Genomic DNA, 24,635 nt, shown 5'->3' with positions numbered 1-24,635 from the left:
GGCACGCCGCCAACAGTCCAGAGACGCTCAGGAGCACCTTTTCATTCCACCTTCCCCCTCACCCCGACACCCACGAGAGAGCCCTCTGCAGACCTCTGGGTAACCTTAGCGAAGCCTAAGAGCCAGGCTAGGCTGGAAAAGGCAGCACTCACCCGACTCCACGTTCCCCAGCATGGCTGGAGAAGACATGGTGAGAGATGCCTTGTGATTCGGGGGGATGCCGGGGCTCTGCAAAGGAGGCTTTGGAGACGAAGTCCATCCCGGAGAAGGTGCGGGGAGAGACGGTGACTTGAGGTGGACAGGAGAAGCAGCAGCAGACCCCAAGACCGGGGGGGACTTGATAGAAGCAGCAGCAGCTGCAGCGGTGGGGCCTGCGAGCATTCCTGCCAGCTGGGAGGGCGTCTGAGGAGACTTGAGGTTGCCCGAGGGAGACCCCATCATGGGAGATTGGACCTGGCGCATGGTGGGAGACTTCAGGGGGTTGATTCCTGGAGAATGCACCTGACCGGCTGCAGAGATATCCAGGGGCTTGCGGCCCAGGCTGCGCTGCGCAGGGGGAGCAGTGTTGAGGCTATTAGGGTTACTGGTGGCATTGAGAGGTAGTGGCGGCATGTGGCTGAGCCGGTTGTTAGTCCTTTGGTCAGGCCCCATCTGTTCTCTGAGGTTTCGGAGACCTACTCCTGGGCCCTGAGACATGGGAAGGAAAGGCCTGGGACCCATGCCATACTCCTGTTGCGGATGCTCCCCAAACGGCAGCGGCACCATCTTCTGCTGAGAGGAGAGCATCTCTGAGACACCCGGTCGCAGTTTCATCATCTCTTCCGGCCCGACTCCCGCCTCCCTCAACTTCTGAGGTACCAGGGGTGGGTTGGAGCCCATGCTGACATTCATGCCCATGTCCCCCTTCATGCCACCAGGGCCCATCCCAAACTCCAGCTCCCTGCCAGAGCCCATTTGGGGGGGCATTCCTTTTGGGAAGTCCCCCCTGGAGGGGCTCATCGGCCCTTCCACCGGCATGCGAGGGAAGATGGGGTTATTCCCAGGCTCCATGTGTCTCTGGGACGCAATCATTCTGTTAATCTCCATGCCAGGCCTGATGCCTTCCATGTTGAGGCCAGGAGGGAGGCCCATCTGCTTCTCGGCCAGCTGCTGCTGATAGAGGTCTTCTGGCAGGCCCTGCGGGTTGGGGAACCGCTCCCCTCGGCCAGGGCCACTGAAGACGCCCTGGCCAGGAGGGAAGTTTCGGCCGTCTGGGATTTTTGGCACATCATCTGGCCAATTGACTCCTGAAAGCCCCGGCCGAGAGGCGGGATTTGGGACATTGGGGCCCTCCATGTCAGGGTTCATCATTCCCGCAAAACCAGGCAGGCGCATCTGGCTCCCGGGCATGCTGGGATGAGGAGCCATGCCCCTGGGGGGCAGAGAGTGCGACATGTTCATGCCTTCAGGGAAGGGCTCTGGACCCCCAGGTCCCCAGCCTTCCCCAGGGGTCATCTGGTAAGGAGGGGGAGGGCCTCGGACAACCCCACGAGGCCCGTGCTGATGGACCATCATGTCCTGCAGGGAACACTGCTGCACGACAACCTGCTCTTGCTTTCTTCTCTTCTCCTCGTAGAACTCCTGCTGCAGCTTGAGCCAGGCCACCTGCTCAGGAGTCATGTGGTCCAGGTGGTCTGGGCCTATAGGTCCCGACTGGGAGTTCATTGGTGGTGGCCCCATTTCATCTGGGGAAAAGGGCATGTCCCTGTGTCCTTGAGGGCCAAACGGAGCCCCTCCATCTGTCCGAGACCCTGACCCTTTGCCTAAACTTTGGGATTGAGCCATCATGGCCTGTATTGGCCCTTCAGGTTTCTTTTGGGGACCATCCATCACCCCAGAATTTGGAGGTGGCCCGCCGCTTTGCCCTCCAGCAAACTCCTTCTCATCAGGGAAGAGCATGCGCTGTATGTCTCTCAGGGTCTGCAATGAACGCTCTCGATGTTCCAGCTGCTCCTGTGACAGTCCATCTGGATTCTCACCCAAACTGGATGGGTCCCCACCAGACACCTGCTGGGGAGGACCTTTGGGGTCTGCAGCAGAGCTATTGCTACCTTGGGAAACGGGGCTAACCGCTCGATTATTGGGGGTTGAACTCTGCCCAAATCCTTCTGTTTGCAATGGGGTTGAGCTGGCAGGGCTGCCCACAGACATCACTTTGCTTTCCACGCTGGGACTGTCCTGATCTATGGGACACGGGGGACCAGTGGATTTGGATACCGGTGCTGACACAGGTGGAGTCGCCTGCATTTTGGCGTTCTGGGGAGGGTTCTGGTCCTGGGCAGCAGGGGGCTGCGGCTGCGGCAGGGGTTTGGGTTCAGTCCGAAGTGCATTGATCTGGGGGTTCTGAAAGAGAAAGCCACACGCCATCACTCTCTTCTTCATGCTGAGCCACATAAGCAGAGGTGCCAATATAATGTCCTGTCTTAACCCCACCAGCCCATGCTCTGCAAGGAAGGGTAGCCTCCTTGTAAACAGCATTTACGGAGCAGCATCTTGGCCGTAAAAAAACAAAACAATAACAAAACCCAAACATATTTGCTCAAGCATTACAGCAGGTATCCCTTGTTTCTGCGTTAGCTCTGCATGATCAATGGGTTGGAAATACACTACCCAAATATTGCAAGACAAACTCTTCTTTGGATAATCCAAGACATTTATTTGCAGAAGGCTAGAACAACAACCATCTTTCTCTTTTCCATCCTAAAACTTATTCCAGAGCATAAATAATCACCCAGCTCTCCGAATCACGCATGCACAAGCACACTGAACATTTCCCTTCCCACCCACTTGCAGGCAACTCCCTACCAAGGGTACAGTGTTTCGTTCCACCTTGCTGTTTGAGATGTTCTGGATATGAAAGGACACGATGGTTTCCACCTGTCCCTTCAGCACGGCTTCTGCAGCCCTGCAAAGATAGACAGACAGATGCACATATCCAGTTGAAGCTAAGAATCAAATTTTCCTAACCAGCATCCCTTCTATTTTTCAGCTGGCAGAAGGGAAGAAGACTTAACCACACATTTGATGCCAGATAAGCAGCAAAAGGAAAATACTTACATCTACAAACTCAACAGCATTTAGGGGTCACATCCTGGTTTAAGTCAACCCAGCTTCTACCCGCTGTGTGGACTGCAAACCAATATTTTACTGCCGTCTGCCAAAAATGCACCCCGTAGGAATACGTCTCTCAGAGAGCAAGAGGCCTCTTCCCCACTCCAACCCTTTCAGCACCCCCAAAACACTTAGCACTGCCTTTTTGCTACAAAAATGTACTTGATGGAGAAAGGGCACCTGAGAGTTTCATGAAAAGGGAGTAAAAATATAAGCCTCTCTCCCTGAAGGCATTCAAGCATCTACCTACTTGTTGGCCATCTCAGTAGAAAAGACGTAAACCACTTTGGATGGAGTCTTCTGCCCACTTGCTGGCTCCAAAGCAGCAGTCAGGCCATGGGAAGGTGTGGAAGACCTTGGGGCTGAAGCATTTGAAGGTGTCATGGAGTGCGGTGTGTGCTGAGAATCCTGGGACTTCACATGATCAGCAGAATTGCAGTCTGGAAGGGGGAAAGAAGAAAAGAGGGGAAATCACATCTTGGCACCTCTCTGGAAACCGTTTCTGGTTCACATCTGGAAACTGACAGAGTTTATCTTCCTCTGAAGTTTCCTGCTTATCCACCAAGCACTAATAAAGGCAATTCATTTACTGCACCATGCCCCTTCCCTTTAATGCCATGCTGCCCTAGAGGTACTGCTGGGAGAAAGCTCATCTTGTCACATTCCAAAACAAGCGGCAGTTCTCTGAGCTGATCTTTTTGCATTCTCTAATGGCCACAGAGAACAGCGGGAAAACTACACACTAAAATGTGCAAATATAAAAGAGTCTGCATTTAAGGAGAACACTGCGGCAAACTCTACTTTTCCTTCCTCCTCCAGTCACCTTAGCCAGGAGACCTAGCAAACAGACAAAATAAATGAAAGATGGACAACTGGCCATCTCGTCTGTTTTCACACCACCTCACATTAGGCAATGTTGAAGCCAGGAACAGAACGCAGAAATCCCAACTCTCTGACTTGTGTTACCAGTCAGAGTGCTACAGGTTACGTATCTGTGTTGACAAAACAGGCTTGCATATTGTTCAAAACCCCAGTTACAACAGAGCAGTTCCTGAAAGGCCAAAGGCCAGAAGGAAACCAACAGGTTGTATTTGTACTTTCAAATCCTCTCAGGGAGTTTCAGAGTTACAAAGCAACTTTCCCACCAGAGTCAGGTCTGCACTTCAACTTAACATGAACAAGAGGGACACGCTTACTGATGTCAGCTACGGCATCCCCTCTTTACTTGCTCTCAGGACCTTTAGACATCTTTGGCTGGAACTCACAGAACCACAAATAAACAAATGATTCACAAACACTCGCATAGCAATTCTCCGTCTCACAGAGGATGCACACCAATTGTCTGCAGTTGTGCACATATCCTAGCAAACATACCTTTGATTTCAGGGTCGTCATTAGGAGTCCCAGCTTCCCTCTGTTCAAAGGAGTCTGCTGAAATGCTTCTTTCTCTCTTTCCCTTCCCCTTGGCACCATTTCCAGCCCCATTCTTCAGCCCCATGCTCCCACCTGGGCCAGGGAGCACTTTTGGGGGGTGACCTCCACTTTTGGGGTCACAGGGAGAGGGCTGCGATTGGCTGGTCGAGCCCCCTTGTTTGCCCTGGTTGGAAAACTTGGAATCCAGCTGGGGGTTGCCAGACGGGGACATCACTGTAGGGGGACGGACCATCACCTCCTGCTTTGATTTGGGGCTACTGGGGGCAGAAGGAAAAAAGGAAAAAAACAAAACAAAAAAAAAAGAAAGTGACAAATCACTCCATGGATTCATTCAACCCTGTGGGAACAGAAAGCAGAAACAACCACTGCCACCTTTGCAAGCTAAGACAATTGCTCACAAATAAGAGATGCCTGCAAGCTTAGAGTCATCCCGGTGGTTTTTTGAACATGCCCTGAAAGGGTTATTATCCAAGATGGGATCTCATTGCTCAAGAAAACACTAAAGCAAGCTACAGACCTGCCAGATCCCAGGAACTGCTGTCACATGAGGACCTACCTCTGGAGCTTCTGTCAATAAAGACAACGGTTTCTATGTGCACAGAGAAGCGCCTCACACCAAGACCAGCTCAGAGTAAACAAACACAGCACAATAAAGTTCACCTCACCGCTCTCCCGGACCCAAATTACACAGCGTAGCCCTGATCTGAGCAGATCCCCCCCCCACACACACCTCCCTATCCAGTTCTACAGGGAGCACAAGGAAAACCCAGCATTACTGCAGCATTCATCATACATCGGGGCAAGCTGCCAGGGAAACACAAATCTCTGACCGTGAAAACAATTAAACCAGCTACAACCTGCTTCTGAATAAGGAAAGAGAAGGCTACTATCTCCCTGCACACTCCTTCGAAATAGGGCAGATGAAGCTTCTTTCATTTGCCAAAGGAAATTCAGAGTGTTCTCTTCCCCTCCTCCATTCAGTCAATTGCATCCTAAAAATATTTTGATCCTCTGGGTTTTACGCATGTATTAGCCACCCTTTCCTCCTCAGCCTCCAGTTACTCCATTGCTACTGCATTTTGTTCTCCCAACATCAGTGCCACTTCCAACAGGCAGTGCTCGCTAGCATCCTCACTGAGGGACTCGCACACGCTATTTCCTCCTTTGGACAGGCATCTGAATCACAGGCATTCCCTCTGAGTTACTGTTAAGCTCCACATGACCTCTAGAAGTAAATAATCAAACTTGAGAACGCTGTCAATCAGACCACTGCGAGTCCCTGGACGCTGCTTCGCTTCCATATTTTTCCCCTTCCAAATTAGCAGAGGAGAGATGCTGACCTGCTGCACCAGCAGGTGAACGATACAGAGGAACTCAGCGCACAGCTGATCAGTTCTCCAGGCTGTTCAGTTCAGGCACATAATAAGAAGGAAGCATTTTGTGTGAAAATACAGACAGAGAGACCTTCTGCTGCCCAACCACCCCCAAGGGGAAACAGATAATTAGAAGGGGGTGGAGGAAAGAACACAGATAGAAACAGCACGTTCACACTCCTACAATCTATTTAGACACCTGATGGAAGGGAGGAAGCCATGAGGAACACAGAATCCAAACTTCACGGGCCTAAAGCCCTTTCATTTCACCCTGAGCCCAGCAAATGCGAAGGCACATTGGCACTGCACAGCTGCCCGACAGGAGCGCAGAGGAAGACCGGTAAGTCACATGCATCAGGCCGGCTAACACTGCAGCAGAGCAGGGACAGCATCACGCGCCAACCCAGAACAGCTCCCAGCAGGCTGGTTTCCTTACCTCTGTGTGTTGCCTGACGGGGAGTTCCTCACTTTGGGGTTACTGGAATGCATTGACAGAAATCCTGAGCTCAGTCTCACACGCACGCAGATGGGCTCTCGTCAAGTTCCTCTGGGGACTGTGCCGCCAGAGGCAGCTCTGAAGTACTTTCTGCCACCCGCTTCTCTCAGTGCTGTCTGTCTGCTTGCCTTTTTTCTCTTTGCTCCTCTCTGGTTTTGCACGGGGTGCTTCCCTCCTGCAGCTCCAGCATTCTCTAGACGCGTGCCTCCTGCTGCCCAGGGGAAGTCTCGCATCTCCAGGGCACACTGTAAAAACCATCCCACAAGAAGAGAACAGAAATCCGGTGAGGAGCTTTCCGAGCAGATGTCTCTGATGCGAAGCAGTAAATGGCAGTCCTTCCCCGTTACTGAGAAGACGCAGGAGAAGAGCTTTCAGATGGCTCAGCACAGCTGTCTGTGTATTTCAAACAGAGGCAGCCCTGGTTGGCCGTTCAGTTTACAGGCAGCGAGGCCAGCTTCCCTTCATCCAAAGCAAATCGCTCTGGAGACAATAAAGCGGGGAAGCTTCTCATACCTGCATGCTTTGATTCCATCTCTGCGCTCAGCATGAAGACACCTCAGAGCGAGTCAGCAGGAAGCCAAAATTACAAATCCCCAACATGACTTAGGTATCTAGAATTCCCCCGTGAATGACCGTAATCTGATATTTCTTAAGAACATAAACTCTGCTCAAATCTTTTCTGTCTCCTTGGTCCAATATAACTAGACATATGTCCAATGATGTGTGCTAAGAGCTGCACAGAGGGAGGAAAATAAAATAAAATGCCTTCCTGTCCACCTGTAAGCAACCAGCTATGCTGTGATTACTCTGTAAATACCAGAGAGGTTAGTCAGTCATTATTTCCTATTAGAAGGGCCAAAAGATCACTAGAGAGGAGCCCCTCAAAAATTTGCTCAGCAACAAGGTACAAACTGTTGAGGCCTCAATAAACAAACAAACAAACAAACAACAACAAAAAGCACACAACAAAATAAGCATTTTTTCAGCTTGTTACCAATTAACAAACCTGCATGATGCAAGCAACATGGTACACAGAACTGTTTCTGAAGGAGGAAACTATCGAACATTACTGTTTATGTCCTTTGGGCTAAATTATTTCGGAACAAATTTCTGTCTTGTTTACGTTTCAACAAAATCTCTTCTCTTCATCTCATCTACTCAGATGCAAATCCACTTAATTCAGAATCTAACCAAGATTTATTGTTAATGTATTAAACATTGCTAGTTAAATATTATTCAAATGTAAATATTCCTGGTATTCCTTCCCAGCACAGAAGAAGCAGTTTCTTTCTGTACGGATCAAATGAAACAAAATAAATCTCATCAGAACAGGAGTATGTCGAATATGTATTATGGAGAAACTACCACTTGAATCAGATTTAAAAAGCAAAAAATGGTTTGCTCATATGTTGGTACAGGGGACTACAATATTCTGATACTATATGACCGCCTTTGGCGAAGGAGTGTTATCAGTAACTTGTATTATTGAGCACATGGTTCTCCAGTTCCTAAAATAATCTTGTTGTGAGGTTATGCCATTCCAATTTTTAGTGGCTTTGCATTGCTGTACTTTGATGGGGCAGCTCTCCACACTGCAATCCTTCCATGAAGAACATCGCCTCCAAACATTCTCCTCTCTGTTACGTACCTCCTCCACAAGGAAGAGGAATCAGCTTGCTCCATAGTCTCACCTCCACTGTGCCGCACAACCCATTAACACGGGGCATGTTTCTGCAGTAAGGGCCTCATCTGTCCTGCCTCTTACTAGGCACAATCAGATGAACTCCAGGCCTGAGCTGCACACTTCACGAGATCCGCTGCCTCTCAGGGGCTTTAAACCGGTTAGTCCATTGATTCTGAGAACAATGTTGAGTTACTCTATTACTATTGTTACCATTATCGTGCTGTAATTGCAGCTGCGGCTATACGGACACATTGAAGACAAAAGAGAACGTCTTCCTAAGTAGCTAAATTGTACCAGCTTTCCATACAAATTCTACTACAAGTTGCTACTACAACTGTTTTGAAAACAAACCTGCAACATTATCAACAGCACTTAATTCCGCTTTTTAAAACAGATTTACGCATCAGTAAAAGTCAGTGATTCTCGAGACGCCTCACTTAAGGTGAAGGTGTGGCTGAAAACACAGTGAATTTCATGTTAAAAAAATGAATAGGAACAACAGCTTTAAAATGAGCTGAGCTCAGTCCAAAAGGAGCATATGGGTGCCTGAGTATTAGACTTTAAGAATTCTAGTTGCTTCTTCCTCTGCCTCTCTTCCACTTTTGATACTTATGCATTATGATATTACTTTTTATTCTAAGACGAGAATTTCCTCAGATTCCCAGTCTTGCACAGCGCAATGGGAAAACATGAAGAACAGAATCACGACCACACCGCCTATACAAGATTTCTGACATCACCAAACTTTCAAGTGCTTCACAGGGCAAATTAAAAACCTCCCTTTTTTAACCTTGCATTTTATACTATATATACACATATCTTCCATCTACCAGAATTGATACGCTCTGAAAGGGAACTGTATATTCCAACCTCAGTTTAAATTTCTTCTTACCAGAGAGAGCTACAAAGGATACATCAATATATTCATTGGTGCTACAGCGGCAACTCACCTTTCTCTGATTCTCATATTCTGCACATTGGGAACATGCCATCTTTTATGATGTGAAATTGAATGCCTCATGATTTTTCTAAATGTACTTCTAACATATGCCTGTCTGGAAAACTAGGGCCCAATAACGGAAAATCTCTAGAGAAATGCAGCTGGATTCTGCCCGGCATAGCAAAGCCCTTACCATTGCTTTAAAATTAAAGGTAGGGTCACTGGTGGTGAATGGTGAAGCAACTTTTCAAACTATTTTGGCAAGCTGCATCCGAGGCTGTATTTTCAGGATTGCTTAAAGGCATGCCAGGGTGGTTCGACTATCTGCTCATTCTCACCACCTCTCTCCTGACCAGATCAGAGGAATACCTGAATGGGATTCAACCCAAGGCAAACAGGAGAAATCTCCTTTCAGCTGGATCAGTCTCCCTGATCTGGCTGATGATGCAACCACATCAGTGCCACTGCAAGCTCAAAGGAGGAGGTGAGAACAGGTGAAAAGTAGCCTCACCCAACTTGGGAGGCAGCTCACACTTCAGATGGCTTAAAACGACTTTAAACATCAATTTCCGAGACAAAAGAGATGTACCCACGTTTGTGGAGCCATTAAAGGCCCTCCGCTTTCCATCAAGTAGCTTACCAAGACCCCTGGCGTCACGACACAGCAGTACTCATTGTGGAGGCCATGAGGTGCGAACCACTCCTCTCACAAGTAATGATCACCTGAAAACAAGGAGAGAGGCAGAGTTTCAGCAGTAAGAACACACAGCCCAGCCAGCTGCCACCCCTCCCTTCCCTGCACCTAGCCCCAGAAGCAGAGGAGTCAAAACTTGCTCTGAATCACTGATGCGAAGAGCCTTTGCCTAGGCTGGCAACATTCATCAGCAGCAAAAATGCCATCATCAGACTAGAACCATCTGAAGAAGTCTGCAGCACAAGGATGTGCAGAGGGGAGGTAGCTCAGACTTGCTTCAACACTCCCACATTTGAGCTCGCTGGTCTCCCATGAGCTCATCTGTGCTCTGAGAAGCTGGCACAGGGCTCATATGAGCAACCTCCCCCTTCTCTGCACCCATTCCTCTTCAAAGGCTCACTTTCCCTCCAATGTGAGTCCAGCCAAACACCTATGCTCCATACAAAACCTCCTCCACATCCACGCAAGCCATAAATAAAAACATGAAGCATCAGGTAAAGTCAGCTAACAGTTCCATCACATCCAGGGGAAAATCAGGCAGGTTTTGGAAGGAAGGCACACCACCTGCTGTAGAACAGCCCTTATTTCATGTCACTGTGCTGTGCCATGGGGAGAAGGGAACCCGAGCAAAAACGTTTCAGTGTAAGACAGCCCAAAAGCTTGCTCATGAGAATTGCAGACAGGACCTCATGCACTACATTTGTTTCCTATAAGGCCAAAGGAGTTCATAGCCTAAGAACAGATCAGCCACATTTTAAGTACTGGAGACAACCCTGCAACAATAATGCTCAGCCACAGCTTAAAGAAAACACAAGTGCCTGAAAACATACTCACACAGGGAAACATGGACTGTGAGGCATAGCTCAATGGTAAATCTGAGGTCAGTAAAGGAAGAGCAGCTAGCCACCTGCCAGCTTCTTCTACCTCACCCACTCTGAAAACTGGAGAGGCTGTAGGAGCAGTATGAATCCAGACAGCATCCAAACTGTCAGGGCCAGTGCAGACTCTCTGAGCACTGACCAGATCCCTCCAACAGGAGCTGCTGTGAGGCTCAAATAGTTACATACTGTGAAATGCTCTGCATGTCTTCTTCCCTCCAATGTTCTCCAAATGTTATCTACTGCAGCTTCACCTTAATAATGGGGCAATACCTTGCCATGTAATATACTTCAACAAAACCAAACTACAAAGCTGGTCCCAAACAATGGAGCTACATTCTCCACTCAATCCAGCCAAATCAAACAATGAAATCATCAACGTGACAGACCATCCTTATCTAGCTAAGTCACGCCTACAGACAGAAGCTGAAACAAACACCTATCGCAACAAGATGCGAAATGTACCACAGCAGCACAACCATCCCTGCGCCCAATTACCCGCTTGTATTGCCTCTTCCCTTTCCCCCACCCCACCCAAGAGAACAATACTGGCTGTGCCATGTCAGTGCCTATACTGACACATTGCTGTCAGAGCAGCGACAAATTCACCCTTTCCCTTGAAAGAGAAAGCACAAACTCCAGCAGACATCACGACGGAGAGAATCTATCAGAAGAGAATGGTTGGAGCTCTATTGCTTGAAACATTCAAGTTCAACTTGGCACAACACCGGAGAAAGCCTTACAAAACTAAGGTGATCACCAGGAGAGGAACAAACACGAGCCACCTTTAAGGTGACCCAGGCCAGGTTATTGCAAGGTAATGCCACCCTCTAGTTTTCTTCCCTTTGCTGCTCACCAGCACAGTCTGAGCCCACAGCCAGCGTAAGACAGCTTGCTTCTCAGCAGAAGAGTGAGAGCATGCACACAAGCAGCTACCACTGAGTAACTAACAAGATATAGATGCTCATCTTAGCCTACCTTACGGTAACTTGCTCATGAACCATCTTCTGTGAACTAACCACCGTATTGCTGTGATGCAAACAGAAGTTAAAAGAAGAAAAAGCAAACCACACCAAGTAGCTTATTCCCCCTTTGTGCCCTTAGGCTGCGGAAGCAGTGCTTGCATTGCTTGATAGCAACAAGTGGCCAGGTACTTGCAGGTGTACAGCATTGTGGCTGCTACAGCAGGAACAGCCGTAGTTATCACTGATTCACTTCAGTCTTTTCTCCCTCTTTGAGGAGGCGAATGTGGAGATGAAATAAAGGCATACCAAGCAGATAAAAGTATCAAACTTATGGCCTTACTGTGACACGAAGCATTAAAGGCAAGAAACCTCTTAGCATACAAGAAAGAGTGTAGTTCTTTTTTTCCCCCACAGCCTTTCTGAGGCTGTCAATCTGTGCTGGACCAAGGGTGGCAAGAGCCCAAAATCAGCATGGAAAAAGGAAAAGGCTAGAGACCTGCTGCTATTGAAAACAAGTGATGACTTTGAATGCAAGCTGTGCCAGCACCCTGAATTGTAGCTGAGGTAGTGAAGTGGGAAAGAGATGAGAGAGCAGGTGGAGTAAGAGACTGCTCTGCGAAGAGCTGGGGCCTCAGGAGTGACCGAGAGTGGTGACATCAGCAGCAGGAGTTGTGTGAACTGCTGCCACCAGGAAGCAAATGAGCGCATCCACCAATGGGCTCCCCATGTGATGGGAGAGGTGGGCTAAGGCAATGAATGAACCCACACGCTCCTTTCACAAAATTTTGCTGGGAAGGGCACATCCTATTTCCCCTACCCTCATTGAACCGCTTAAGAGGGAGAACACCTACACTGGCAAAAGGTGACCCCAGAGTTACCGCTGGTTTTCAAACACATGCAAATCATAACAGTTGGTTAACGTCTGCCTTTCCTGCACGCTTGCAGCTGAACTGCATGTGTTACTTTTTTTTAATAAGCTGCTGTTTAACAAAGTATCTGATTACACACCTCATTGATAAGACTGCAACTAGGAAACAAGGAGGACGCAGGAAGCGTTATTCAATGCTTTTATTCAGCTGTCACACTCCTTTAAGATCATATGTAAGCAAACAGACAAGCTGACATGAGTATTCCAAAACCACACACATCTCCCCATGACAACTGAGGAGGCGGGGACACAGAACACTCTTCAATACCTTGAACCAGTCCATACTCCTAGATATAGCCCCTACCAGGGACTTTTAACTACACCTTTAAATTGCCCCCACCTCTCTTAGCAAAACCTGTTCTCAGCCTTTCCCGCGACGAAGCACACGCCTGTAATACAACCAGTACTGGACCCACCTGCATTCACATGGGCTTGTCAAAACGCTGCTCTACCTTCCATAGGCCAAGCATGTGCTGCAGCCAAGGAAATAACTTCTATCAGCCTAAGACTATCCAAGTCTATCCCTTCCAGCTACCGTTTGCACTTGTGACCCAGCTGAAAACTAACTCTAGGAAAGACGGGATTCATTTTCAGCAGACAACCTTCCTGCTTCAGCCAACCAGGTGGCTGCACGCTCACTGGTGCTGGCACAAAGCAGGCAGCAGTGACCAATGCTACAGGCACAGATAGGCTTCAGCTGGTTGTTCAAATGCACTTTTTCCTAAGTGAGAACAGAAAATACACTGTGTACCTAAAAAACCACCAGAGTTAGAGGCATGGGATCAACACACATGTCACCTGGACATATTACAATTCTGCTTGTCCAAGCAAGTAATCTGTAGATGGTAAGCTATTGGCATGCCCTCTCCCTAGCAGTGTTTGCAAACCTCATCCTCTAGACAACCAGCATCATTAGTCAGTAGACTTTCAGATGACACACTTGTGCTCCTTCTGCCAGAACGGCAGAGGCTATTTGCTCCAGGGGCACCTCAGATGGCCCATGGATCATATTCTGCCACAACTAGCTGCTGATCTGGGAAAGCTAGCAAGTTCTGTCACTACATGCTAAGCTACAAATCCCATTTACTCACAAATTATTTTATTAACATGGCATGGCATGAAGCTGCATCAGGGGAGGGGCAGCTGGGGGTTAGGGACAGGTTCTGCACCAAAGGGCGGTGGGCATGGCACAGGCTGCCCAGGGCAGTGGGCACGGCTCCAAGTGCCGGAGTTCAGGGAGTGTTTGGACACCGCTCTCAGACATAGGGTTTGGATTTGGGGTGGTCCTATGCAGAGCTGGGAGTTGGATTCAATGTTCCTTGTGGGTCCCTTCCAGCTCAGGACAGTCAGTGATTCTATGAAGATCAAGAGCCAATTTGTCAATACTGAGCTGACTGAACAGCAGCTCACAGCCAGACACTAGTTTCCAGATGTGTCCTAACTTAACCTGGAACAGTATGGACTTTGCCACGTTCATATCTTGGCAGTAAAAGAGATGTCACACATAAGGTCCTTGCAGTTTCTCAAAGCCAAGAATTTCTTATGCAAAAGTCAGAGAAGCCTCCACAGCATTACCTCTTTGCTGACAGTCTTTTACCAGGAGCAACTGTCAATCAAAAGAAGAATCCAAATACTGTCACCTAGATTTATTTCACTACATGAATACGAGACAAGGCTCACTACAACTTCCAAAAGAGGCTGATAAAATAACTTTCCTTGTACACGTAATGTGAACCCACCACTCCACTAACCTCTAAAACACAGGCAGGTTATTGCTCAGAACTAACTCCATGCCCTGAAGCACAGAGAAAAGGACTGAGCAAAGATAGGCAACACATAAAAATCAATACTTGATGATCTATAAGCACATTTACGTAGGAAAAAAAAAAAAAAGGAAAGAGACTATGCCATTACAAGAAAATAATTTCCTTTGAGAAGCTCAGATTAATGCAAGAATTCATGACCATGGTATAAACCTCCCTGAAACTATGAGAAAAAAAACACACCACACAAATATGATGTGTGGTCACATAAGTGCAACTCCACTGGGCGTAGCTGCCTCTACATATCCACACACTTTGGTTAAGACAGCACAGATACTTTTTCTTCCACACTTTCCCCCCTGTTACTTCTACCACATAGATGTTTCCCAAAGAACCAGTCTCCCCCAACATCCACTCAAAATAAGTAGAGACAGCCACAGAAAGTGCTGCCTTCATTCCCCAGTCTTAAAAATGCACAGTCAAAACCATCACTGACAAATCCCAACCCAAAGGCTCAGAGGACAGAGCTTTACGGTATTCCTAATGCAGCCGCTCCCTCCTCTCATCCACTGACTGTTTTCTTCCTTCTTTCTTCTGACAAGCACAAGGATAACTAACAGCAGCTCGGATGTAAAGGCTGTTTAAGCAGTTATTCATTCTGGGTATTTACAGAAACCATTCTAAAACAATCTTTTGCAATAGGCAAGTGGTCCGCTAAACCATAAAACTGTCCATAATATGTCCATTAAACTTTATTTTTGGTGCCGTAACACTTCATTGTGCTATTAATACAAGGAGGATGATCACCTTTCATAGACAGTTTCTGATTTCATACAGCTCTTTCCACAACTCCTTCCATAAAGTAATGGGGGAGACAGATATTAATGGACACTGGTAGGCAGATTCAAGGTGTCCACAGGCATCCCTTGCGATTTCTGACACAGTTCCAGCTTTTTTTTTTTTTTTTTTGGGGGGGGGGGGGGGGGAACACAAACAAAAAAACAACACACCAACCCTACAACTACCTGCTTCTGTACGATTATGGTATATAACACCGTGACTTCACCAACTTTGCAGCTACAGGTTGGCTAGGAAGCCACCCGGGTAAGCCCAGCCCTACCTATGTCAGCAGTCTGGAAGCTGTTACTGTACTTGTACATTACGGCTGGAGTTTTAAGCACTTTATGTGGAGTGTCACTTACCTGAGCAGCAGCCTGTCTGCTCCAGAGTTCCTACTATTGTTAACACTGACAAAGATCAAAAGCTTTTAGCAATCAGGGAGTTCTCAAGAAATGCTTTAACAGTATTTCCCTAATATATGACAGGCTTCTGTGGCTTTCTACATCATGTTAGCACTTAACAGAACTAGCATCAGTCAACATTACATGGTAGAGTCCAGTGGATAATGCCAGAGATGTCCACAGGCTGCCTTCGTAGCTTTGCCTCCTGTCAAAATCACATTTGTATGGGGCAAATAGATAACACGATTGCAGCCAGAGGCAATCTCCCCTACTACTCTGGGTTTATTTTTTCTGAAACATAAATAGTGACGTCAGCATGAACAACAACTATAAGTAAAAGAAACCTGCATAAAGCTTTCCAGAAGCCCATTCTTCACAAACTAATCTGTGGAAAGAGTGAGGAGGAAAAAAAAAAAAGATGTGAAAACAATGGATAAGAATACAGGACTGAAGAGACATTGAGACCATTCTTCAATATGTAGTAACATCACATTGTTTAAGCAGAAGCCTTGGGAGAAATAAGTCACCTATCAGCTCAGAATGGAGGGGAAAAAAAAAAAAAAGCAAGCACTTCTTCGTTTCATTTTGGCATCCCCTCACCAGGCTTCCAGAATGAAAGGTATGAAACAGTCCTCAGGCATAACACCTCGGGCTGCAATCTTGTCAGTTTTCATAAGCTAAACGGGGCTGGGCTGGGTCAGCACAGGACAGACCTCCTCTAAGGAGGACCCGTTGCTACTGCAAGTCGTAGCTACCAGGTATGCTGAGTGAGGACACCACACACCAGCTCTGGTGGGAGCGCTGGGGGCAACCCACGCACCTTCCTTCATCGGACCGGTGACCTGCCCCCCCTCCCCATTTCAGATGAGCAGTTTCTCAAGGCTCCCTTAAGCCTCACTGCCCTCCAGCATCAGTTTTATTTCAAGACTGCCACCATCAGCTGCCCCCGGCTCTGCCCGCCTGCACAAGCTCTCCTGCAGCCTTCCAACACCAAGCTCTCCCACCCCGGGAAGCTGGCAGGGTGAAGCACACGTGCCCACGGTGGCAGAGCCGAAGGATTGCTGCAGCCCTCGTGTGCGGCTTACTGAGGCTGTGCTCAACCTTCCCTTTCTCTGCTTTTCAACCCACGTTGGGCACATTACACGCATCACCATCTCTAGTGACCCAGCACGGTGCTTCTGCATGCTGGTTTCCTAGCTGTTAAACGTCAGCTTGTCAGCACAGCAATGATTCTTCTGAGGAGGAAGGCACTTCAAAGAACTCTACAAGCAAAGACTGTGTGCACACCATGCTCCAGGAGGCTGCATGATCATATCAAAGCTGCCAAAGCTACCGACATTTGTTAAATAACGTGAGGTCACCTAGAAGATCTCAAAACGCTGCGTGTAAAAATTCTATTTTGACAAGAAATTAAGAAATTCTACAATCAGGCCTATTACCTAACCTACTGCCTCGGCATGATCTTATAAAAGCACCAAGTGCATGCAATTCCGACCGCAGCAGAATCTTCCCTCATTCGACCAACGTGTACACATTTAATATTTTCCTAGTTAGCCACGCATGTACAGCAAAGCCTAAAGAACTTCAAAGTATTTACAGTCCTGTATAAACAGAGTGCTATTCTCAAAGCCTTGTAACTGTCAAATCAAAGCTACCTTTCACAAGAACATTCAGAAGCATTTCTCCTGGATGGTGGCTATTTGCCTGACAGTTTCAACTTTCTATCCCCAACCACAAGAAGGTTAAGGGCTTTTTTTTTTGAGGCAGGAGAGAGCATTTTCTTGCTAACAAGCTGTCAAGCCATTTCAGCCTGAAGTTCTTTACTCCCTTCTCATTCACACACATAAAATGCTGCAGAAAATTTCAATTCTGCTCCCGCAGGTTCTGAGGAGAGCTCCTCCACACCAAGGATGGCCTCAACTCTACTCCAACAGCTCCAATTGCAGAAGCTGCGGCAGCTCCGCTTTGACAGCCTACAGCTTATATTACACTGCAAATACACCTCTAATCAATCCTCAAACAAAACCAGATCGGTACGTAGATAAACCACGGCCATTTCCTAGGCAAAGAAACAGCGGAATCGAGATGCCTGAAGACGTGACTTTAGCAAAATGCAGAGAGTAGAGCTCTGAGGAAGCTGAAGAAGGGTCTGCTGCTTGACCTTACCCACAGTTTTTAGCAGAGAGCCACCAAGAGAATCTTCCTTCAGATTCTGCTCCAATCCATACACACTGCAAAGGTGGAAAAACTCCTTTATGTGCCGTACTTAAGTAGAAATGCAGATTTAAAGCATTTGTAGAGTGCAAGTAACATGGTTACTAGTCAATAAATCACAGGCATATTAAGATCCTGGTTCTCAAGTTCACTGCAAGATCCAACCTCGCCTGGCTTTGAAAGTTTTTAAAGGTAAAACAGGTACCTGCACCCTCTGTTCCAGAAGTACAGAGGGCACTCGGGGACCACGCAGTGACAAGATGGACAAATGCTTCTGAGCTCTCCTGCTCTGCTGATGAGCGCAGGCAGACCCCCACCAAGGTAGGCAGCAGGAATACAGTGGCACTCCTTTCTTAAAAGGCCCAGCAGTCAGAAAAACTGGACAGCCAGCTCAGAGGAACTGCTCACGAGCTATCTGTGCCTGAATCACAACTACTCTGACCTGAATACAGAAGGAAGCAAACACTCCCTCCATTCCATATGCAGTTAAATTATCACATATATCACGCAGTCTTTTGGCCATAGATTGCATCTCTAAGGAGCACTTAAAATCACTATTGTTTTCAAGACTGCAGCACCCGATTCTCAGTGAACTCTCAGAGGACGTTGCTCCAGCACCTCTCAGCCTTGCTTTGTTGAGATAAATTGTGTCACATGTAAAGCATACTTGCCATTCTCTCTCCTTCAAAAGCATTTCATTGATTCCAGCTTGGCTTCAGAAAGAAGCAGACAAACAAACCAGCCACCTTACAGTGACACTTCTCATCTCCACTCCCTATTCCACAAGCTTCTTCTCAGAGGCCAAGCAGGGAACAGCACACCTCTGCTTTTAAGTCTCTCTGAAAAAAAAAAAAAAAAAAAAAGGGGATCTTGGAGCATGTTCAGCTACGTAAAAGAGATAAGACTCATTCTTAAGATACAGTAAACTGCAATTTCCTAACAGCCTTTAAAATAAATTCAGCGAGTGTCGTCAAAGTAGATCAAAAACAGAGCGCAGAGCTCTGACTGGGCAACAATTCACAGAAGCAGGAGTGAAGCAAGCGTACCAACTCAGGGAGCAGCACGTCACTTTCCACCACGGCTATGGTTCAGAACCTCAGACCAGATTTCAGGAGGGTCACCAAGATAAAACCAGAGGCCTACACAGTTTAAAGGCACATCTCAAATTCTGGTACCAATCAAGTTTCCAGAGAAGTGCACGAGATCACCACGGTAAAGGCGGGCAAAACAACCCCTGCCCTCCCCACTCTTTTCCCAATATAGAAGCACATCTGTGAGAGCAGAATAAAATCAAGGTTTAGATCACAGGCTTAATAGTTCTTCCAAAATTTTTACTGTCACTGATTATGATAATTGAATATTCTTCATATTCCTACAGACATCTGATCCTTTTAACTCTTGTTGAATTCTTGCTCCTGATGATTCTCACAGCATGAGTTTCACTGCTTAATTGCAACCACGCTAAATATTCTATCATCAATTTACACAATATGTTCTGTATCATCAGACGGTCATGAAGCAGCAGAAACTTCTCCATAGCTCAACAGCCACGCTCCTCTTTTTGCCCCCACTAACGCTTAACCACGGCTTCTCCTTTCATACACGGCATTCATATTCAGGGATGAGAAACACTTTTGGCAGAAAGGATAAGGTAAGCTGAAGGAATCGTTCTCAGGCAAGGGAAGCTGTAACAAATAGGTGTAAATAACATTTAGCAAGTTTAGCAGACTCTTAGGGGTATAGTTAGGTGAGCGTTCCTTTTGGCAGCCATGCCAGCTGAAAAGACTGCTGCTACCAAGATTTACTTCCACCCCTGCACCACGCTGTCTGATGTGCCAGTACCACCACATGCCTGGCCAAACAGCAAACTACTTTGGCAAACCAATCCAGGCTAAATATAACCTTTTTTTTTTTTTTTTTTTTTTTTTTTTTTTGCCAGGCTACTTATAGCTCAGATCGGTCCCTTGATCCATTTCAGCATCCAGCTGCTCAGGCAGCACTGGTATGAAGGAAGGGCTGGTTTAGGGTCCAGAAGCCAGGCTCCTCAAAAGCCAGCTCTGCCAGAGAAAGAACCGCTGACAGGCATATGAACAGCAGGCAGACAGGCCTACAGGTAAGGATACAGTCAGAAAATGCAACCCCATTTCTGCAAAAACATGAACGATGCTCATTTTAAAGTCAATAACGGGACAGTTGATTTGGATTCAGCACACACTTAAATATCATTTTATGTCTTTCTGTTGTTACAGAGTTAGCCAGGGTTTACAAGATGTCATGGTCTTAAAGGCAACTTCCAAAATCTCCCAGTAGATGGGTTGGTTTCTTTTTTTGCTCTAATTTGTCAAGATCATCTGCAATCCCTAACTCTGTGAAAGGTTCCCATTCTGTGCCTGCACAGTCCTGCCACAATGGATGCCCAGCCCCAAAAGAATTAAAACAGGAGAAGAAAAATATAACAAGACAAGTAAAGCTACGGGGAAATGCATTTTAAACACGATAGGCACAGCAGTACTCAGACCAAAGGAAAAAAAAAAAAACAGCAAAGAAATCTTCCATTCACAAAATGCACTCAAAACCTGAGTTAACACCTTCATTTTGCCAGCAGGAAGACTAGAGGAACTCCAGCTGAGCTTGTAAGCAGGAAATCCTAGCCCACAGCAAATCTTGCTGGGTTAAAGGACTTGATATCTATGTAAACAGACCACAGACCTTACTGAGGCACCGAGATTTCTGTGAAGTCCAAGGCCATGCAAACTAGATAGCAGGATTTTATGAAGGCTGCCTGCCTTGCTCTGAAGAAATCCTGGTAAACTTCTAGAAAGTGGGAGAGATCAAATCCTCCTGGGTAACACAGTTGACATTTAGGATGTGAATGAGTTTGAATACTCGCTTGAGCCTCAGTTGCTCCCCGAGATAAAGATAAGGAATTTGTTTGGTTTTTTTTTCCACTGAATTTATAAAAGACCAACTCTAAAGCCACGCACACAGTTTGTAAGGCAGCAGAACTGCCACAGTGTGTGAGGAACTCAAGAAGAAACAAAAATCTAGAAAAAAGCCGGTAGAAATAGCAATGGAAACTCAAAGTATTTCAGAGCAGCAAGTCTTTGAATAGCTAGGAAAGATGGATCAAAGGTTACTCCATTCTTACCCACTTCGTACATACAAATCATTCACAAAAACTGCTGCACATGAATATTTTAGCCTTGTGGCTTATAGGTGCCTTAGTTTCTCTATTTGGATATTCAGTGACAAACGCAGTTCCTTTGGCCGTGGACTAACTGAAAATAATCCAGGTACGTGAACTGCGAAGATTAAATGCAAGATAGAGAGGGAGGGAAGTGCGGGGAAGAAAAGAGTCCACGCTCTTTGTATTCATAATATACAGAACAGATCTACAAAGTTTCTGGTTGTATGAACAGAAACCTATTTATTTTCTTTCCCATTAAAATTCAAGTCCTGCCTAGAAGACCGCGTTGACCGACAAACAAGTGAACTGATCACAAGAGCCAAAAGAAAAGCATCTTCCCCAAACCTCACAAAAGCCCCAAAAGCCCCAAAAGACGCTATGCACGAACCCTTCCCCCGCAAGAAAATGGTTACAACTGCACTGTCATATTCTTGCTATTGCCCTCGCACCACAGCAGAGCGTAGCTTCTCTCAAAACATTTTTATTGCATCTACGAACCAAATAAATTGCCTTGGTAAGAAAAAAAAGAAAAAAAAAAGATATATAGGGAAGTCAGAAACATAACTTTTACCAAACACTGTCAAAACCAAGTACATGTACGCGCACATAAAGTACATCCCCAAAAGAATTGCTAACACTAACCTGACCAAAGACTGAGCAACTGAATGGGAGGGGGGACTTAGACAAAAACTTGTTTAGGGTTTTTTTAGTTGGTTTTGTTCACACTTATTTAACGTCAATGATTGATTAACATTTTGGATAAAGGAGGTCTTTGTTAATGGTTCAGCATCTCCACCCCTTCAATTAAGGTGTTAAGAGTTCACAACAGTGCAGTGAGACCCAAGATCCCAAAGACCCCTTCGCCACAAAAAAAATACCAACAAAAAACCACCATCAAAAGCCCAACCTCAGTGGGAAAATTCCCCAATCCCAAAACTGCCACCGTTGCTAACTGCAACTTAAAATAAGAATGCTGTCTTGCTTTTGTTGTTTGAGGAGGAGCCAGCAAGGGAAGAAAATATGAGCCCTTGAGCCATTTTTTATTTTCTGAGTAAGAAAAAAGGTCACATTCATTACAAAAAATCTTTTTTGGAGATCGCTGTTTAAAAAAAAAAAAAAAAAAAAACAAAAAAACAACCAGAGCCATCACACCAAATCAGCCAAAACGGCTATAATATCTCACCAGAGCAACTCCTGTGATTTCCAGGAGAAGCTGATCGGGCTGCTATGGGATTCGGACACGTGCATTTGTGTGGGATGAAGGCACAACCTTACGCAGCTCCACCAGCCCCACACCTGTACCACCTCACCACTGCAAACAGGTGATACAGCCCTAACATAAAGCTGGACAGAGGTGAACAAAAAGAAGACAGGACTAAAGCTCTTTAGGTATGTCAATTATTTCATTCCATACCCTGTGGGTTTTTTTATTTGATTTCACATAGCGCATTGCTTAGCTTCCCAATACTTGTTTTTGTAACGTGTTGAGCAATCACTCACTGAATGTTAACTTTCAACAAAACAGAAGGAAATATGCTTCACTTTTTTTCCTGGTTTTAAAGGTTGATGCGTTTAAGGATGCTTCATAACTTCTATTGTGTCTGTGTGGGCTTCTCATGGAGAAATCCAGGACAAAATACTTACAAAGGAAAATAAAAACGTTACTGGAACCCCTCAAAACTGGAAGAGCTGTTTCCTCCACGTCCTCCAACTCTATTTTGACAGCAGAGCAGCTCGTCATCCACAAGGCTTGGCGAGACAAGCCTGACTTGGCATAGCCTTCTCTCCTAGGCCCCAATTCGGTGAGGTTAACAACTGCCCCAACCAAGGAGAAGCTGCTGCTTTGCAAGGTAAGCGCTACGAGAACTGCTGCTCCTCTCCCAGAAGGCAAGGGTCTCATTCTGACTCCAAGCAAGGCTTGGCATCTAGAGAATAAAAGCACCTTCCCTTTCACATTGGTGAGCTTAGAATCGTCCCACAATCAACTCCCTACTGTCACTTAATAGTTCATACTTTCTCTCTTTGCTGCATGCCAATTTCCTGACCAATTTCTCATTTTGTTTACTATCAAGCCACTAACCATGTAATCGTCCCACCTTCATGTTTGATGCCCAAATAATAACCTACAGTTGACTGCCACGTCTGATTCTTCCCATCCATGTCCTATGCCATGCTTTGTCTGTTCTCCCAGAACACCACCCATCTCCCACATCCCAAATATTCAGTCATCATGCAGTACAACATGATGGCCTCAGGAACAGAAGGCTGGACCACACAGAAGCGCAGGACACTCTTTGTATACTTGCACATACCTACCTGTTCCATCATTTTCCTCACCGTTTGGACTCTACAGTGTCATTCTTGAACAGGCTGCCCAGAGAAGCTGTGGATGCCCCATCCCTGGAGGCACTCAATGCCAGGTTGGACGGGGCACTGGTCAACCTGAGCTGGTGGGAAGTAGCACTGTCAATGGCAGGGGGTTGGAACTGCGTGGGCTTTAAAGTCCTTTCCAACCCAAGCCATTCTCTGATTCTTCCCATCATCCAACCCTGAACTTGCAGCATCTCTCCAGAAGCCTCCCTCACCTCGCTGACAGCCCTTGCTCACTCCTTTGCAATACATCAGGGCACAGGCTCCTCACCACGGACACACATGCAGTGCCTAGTAGAAACTCTTACCAATAGACCATTTCCTCTGCCTTCAGATAGTTCTCCTGCTCATGATCCTTACATAGAAGACCTCTTTCCACGCTTCTAGGATCCCAGACTTCCCTTGTGTAACTACTTCACACACAGCCCCACACTGCACGCTCAGCTTCCCTGTGCTCTTTCACCCCTGAACGGCACGTGCTGCACCCCATCTCCGGACCCCCACAATTCCCCGACAGACACGCGTACACCTCCCTCCTGCCAAAAGCCCTTGGTAACCCATTCTCTGGCTCCCAGTGCTTCCCCACAACTTGGCCTCCTCCTCCCAGCCACTCCAGCCCCGGTTCCTCGCACCCTCCCCTCACTACATTCCCTCCTCCCGTACCAACTCTAGCATACCTCGTGCTGCATGCAGCTCTCCACATCCTTTCACGCCGACACCAATATCTCAGTTCCCTCCTGCAACAAAGCCCCCACCCCTTCCTCACAGCCTATCCCAAACGATCACGTCCTCACTGCACCCCTCGCCTCCCGCCCCAGCATCCCGGCCCCGCACACCTTTGTGCCTCGGCCGTACCACCCCGGAGGTCAGACCCAGATCTCGCCCCACTGGTGCCAGCTCTCTATCCCCGGACACCCCCCACCTCAAACCCAGAAGGGTCCCTCCCCCCATCCTCTCTCCTGGGACTCCAAAGCCCCCCGTGCCGCACCCAGCACCTCTCCCCACGCAGCAGCCCCAGCACGCACCTCAGAGCCCGTGGCAGCACGCTGCTTCCAGCGCACCCCTCCGCACGCGGCAGCCCCACGGGCTCCGCTACGGCACGGTCCCCTCCCCGCAGCCCCTGGGGCAGCCCGAAGCCCCCGCACAGCGCTCCGCGGAGCGCAGCATCGCGTGCACCTCTCCGCAGCCGCACACACCGATCCCCCCCGCCCGCCGCGCATCCCCGCGCCGCCGCCCCGTCGCCGCACACCCCCAGCCCGCTGGCGGCGCTCTCCCCCCGGCCCCCAACTCTCAAACTTTGGGCGGGCGGCGGCCGTTG

The 24,635-nt window shown here is 47.4% G+C and overlaps 1 protein-coding gene across 9 annotated transcripts in view; it reads right to left on the bottom strand.

Annotated features, from left to right (window-relative positions):
* The window catches only part of BCL9 (B-cell CLL/lymphoma 9), a 55,066-nt gene that overhangs the window by 5,051 nt on the left and 25,380 nt on the right, over positions 1–24,635 (bottom strand). For 2 of the 9 annotated variants that reach the window (XM_021402378.1, XM_021402450.1), the window contains exons 1-6: positions 9,718–17,706; positions 6,394–6,698; positions 4,525–4,841; positions 3,401–3,590; positions 2,845–2,944; positions 153–2,382 (exon numbers count right to left, since the gene is read on the bottom strand). In XM_021402378.1, the coding sequence (XP_021258053.1) occupies positions 153–2,382; positions 2,845–2,944; positions 3,401–3,590; positions 4,525–4,841; positions 6,394–6,446 (2,890 nt within the window). In that variant the 5' untranslated portion in view covers positions 6,447–6,698; positions 9,718–17,706. The other 7 variants (XM_021402395.1, XM_021402415.1, XM_021402386.1 and 4 more) reach the window with 7 other exon arrangements.

The sequence above is a fragment of the Numida meleagris genome, chromosome 1 (assembly GCF_002078875.1).
Source record: "Numida meleagris isolate 19003 breed g44 Domestic line chromosome 1, NumMel1.0, whole genome shotgun sequence".
NCBI lineage: Eukaryota > Metazoa > Chordata > Aves > Galliformes > Numididae > Numida > Numida meleagris.
The sequence above is the reverse complement of the archived record's forward strand: the minus strand, read 5'-3'. Positions and strand labels throughout refer to the sequence as shown.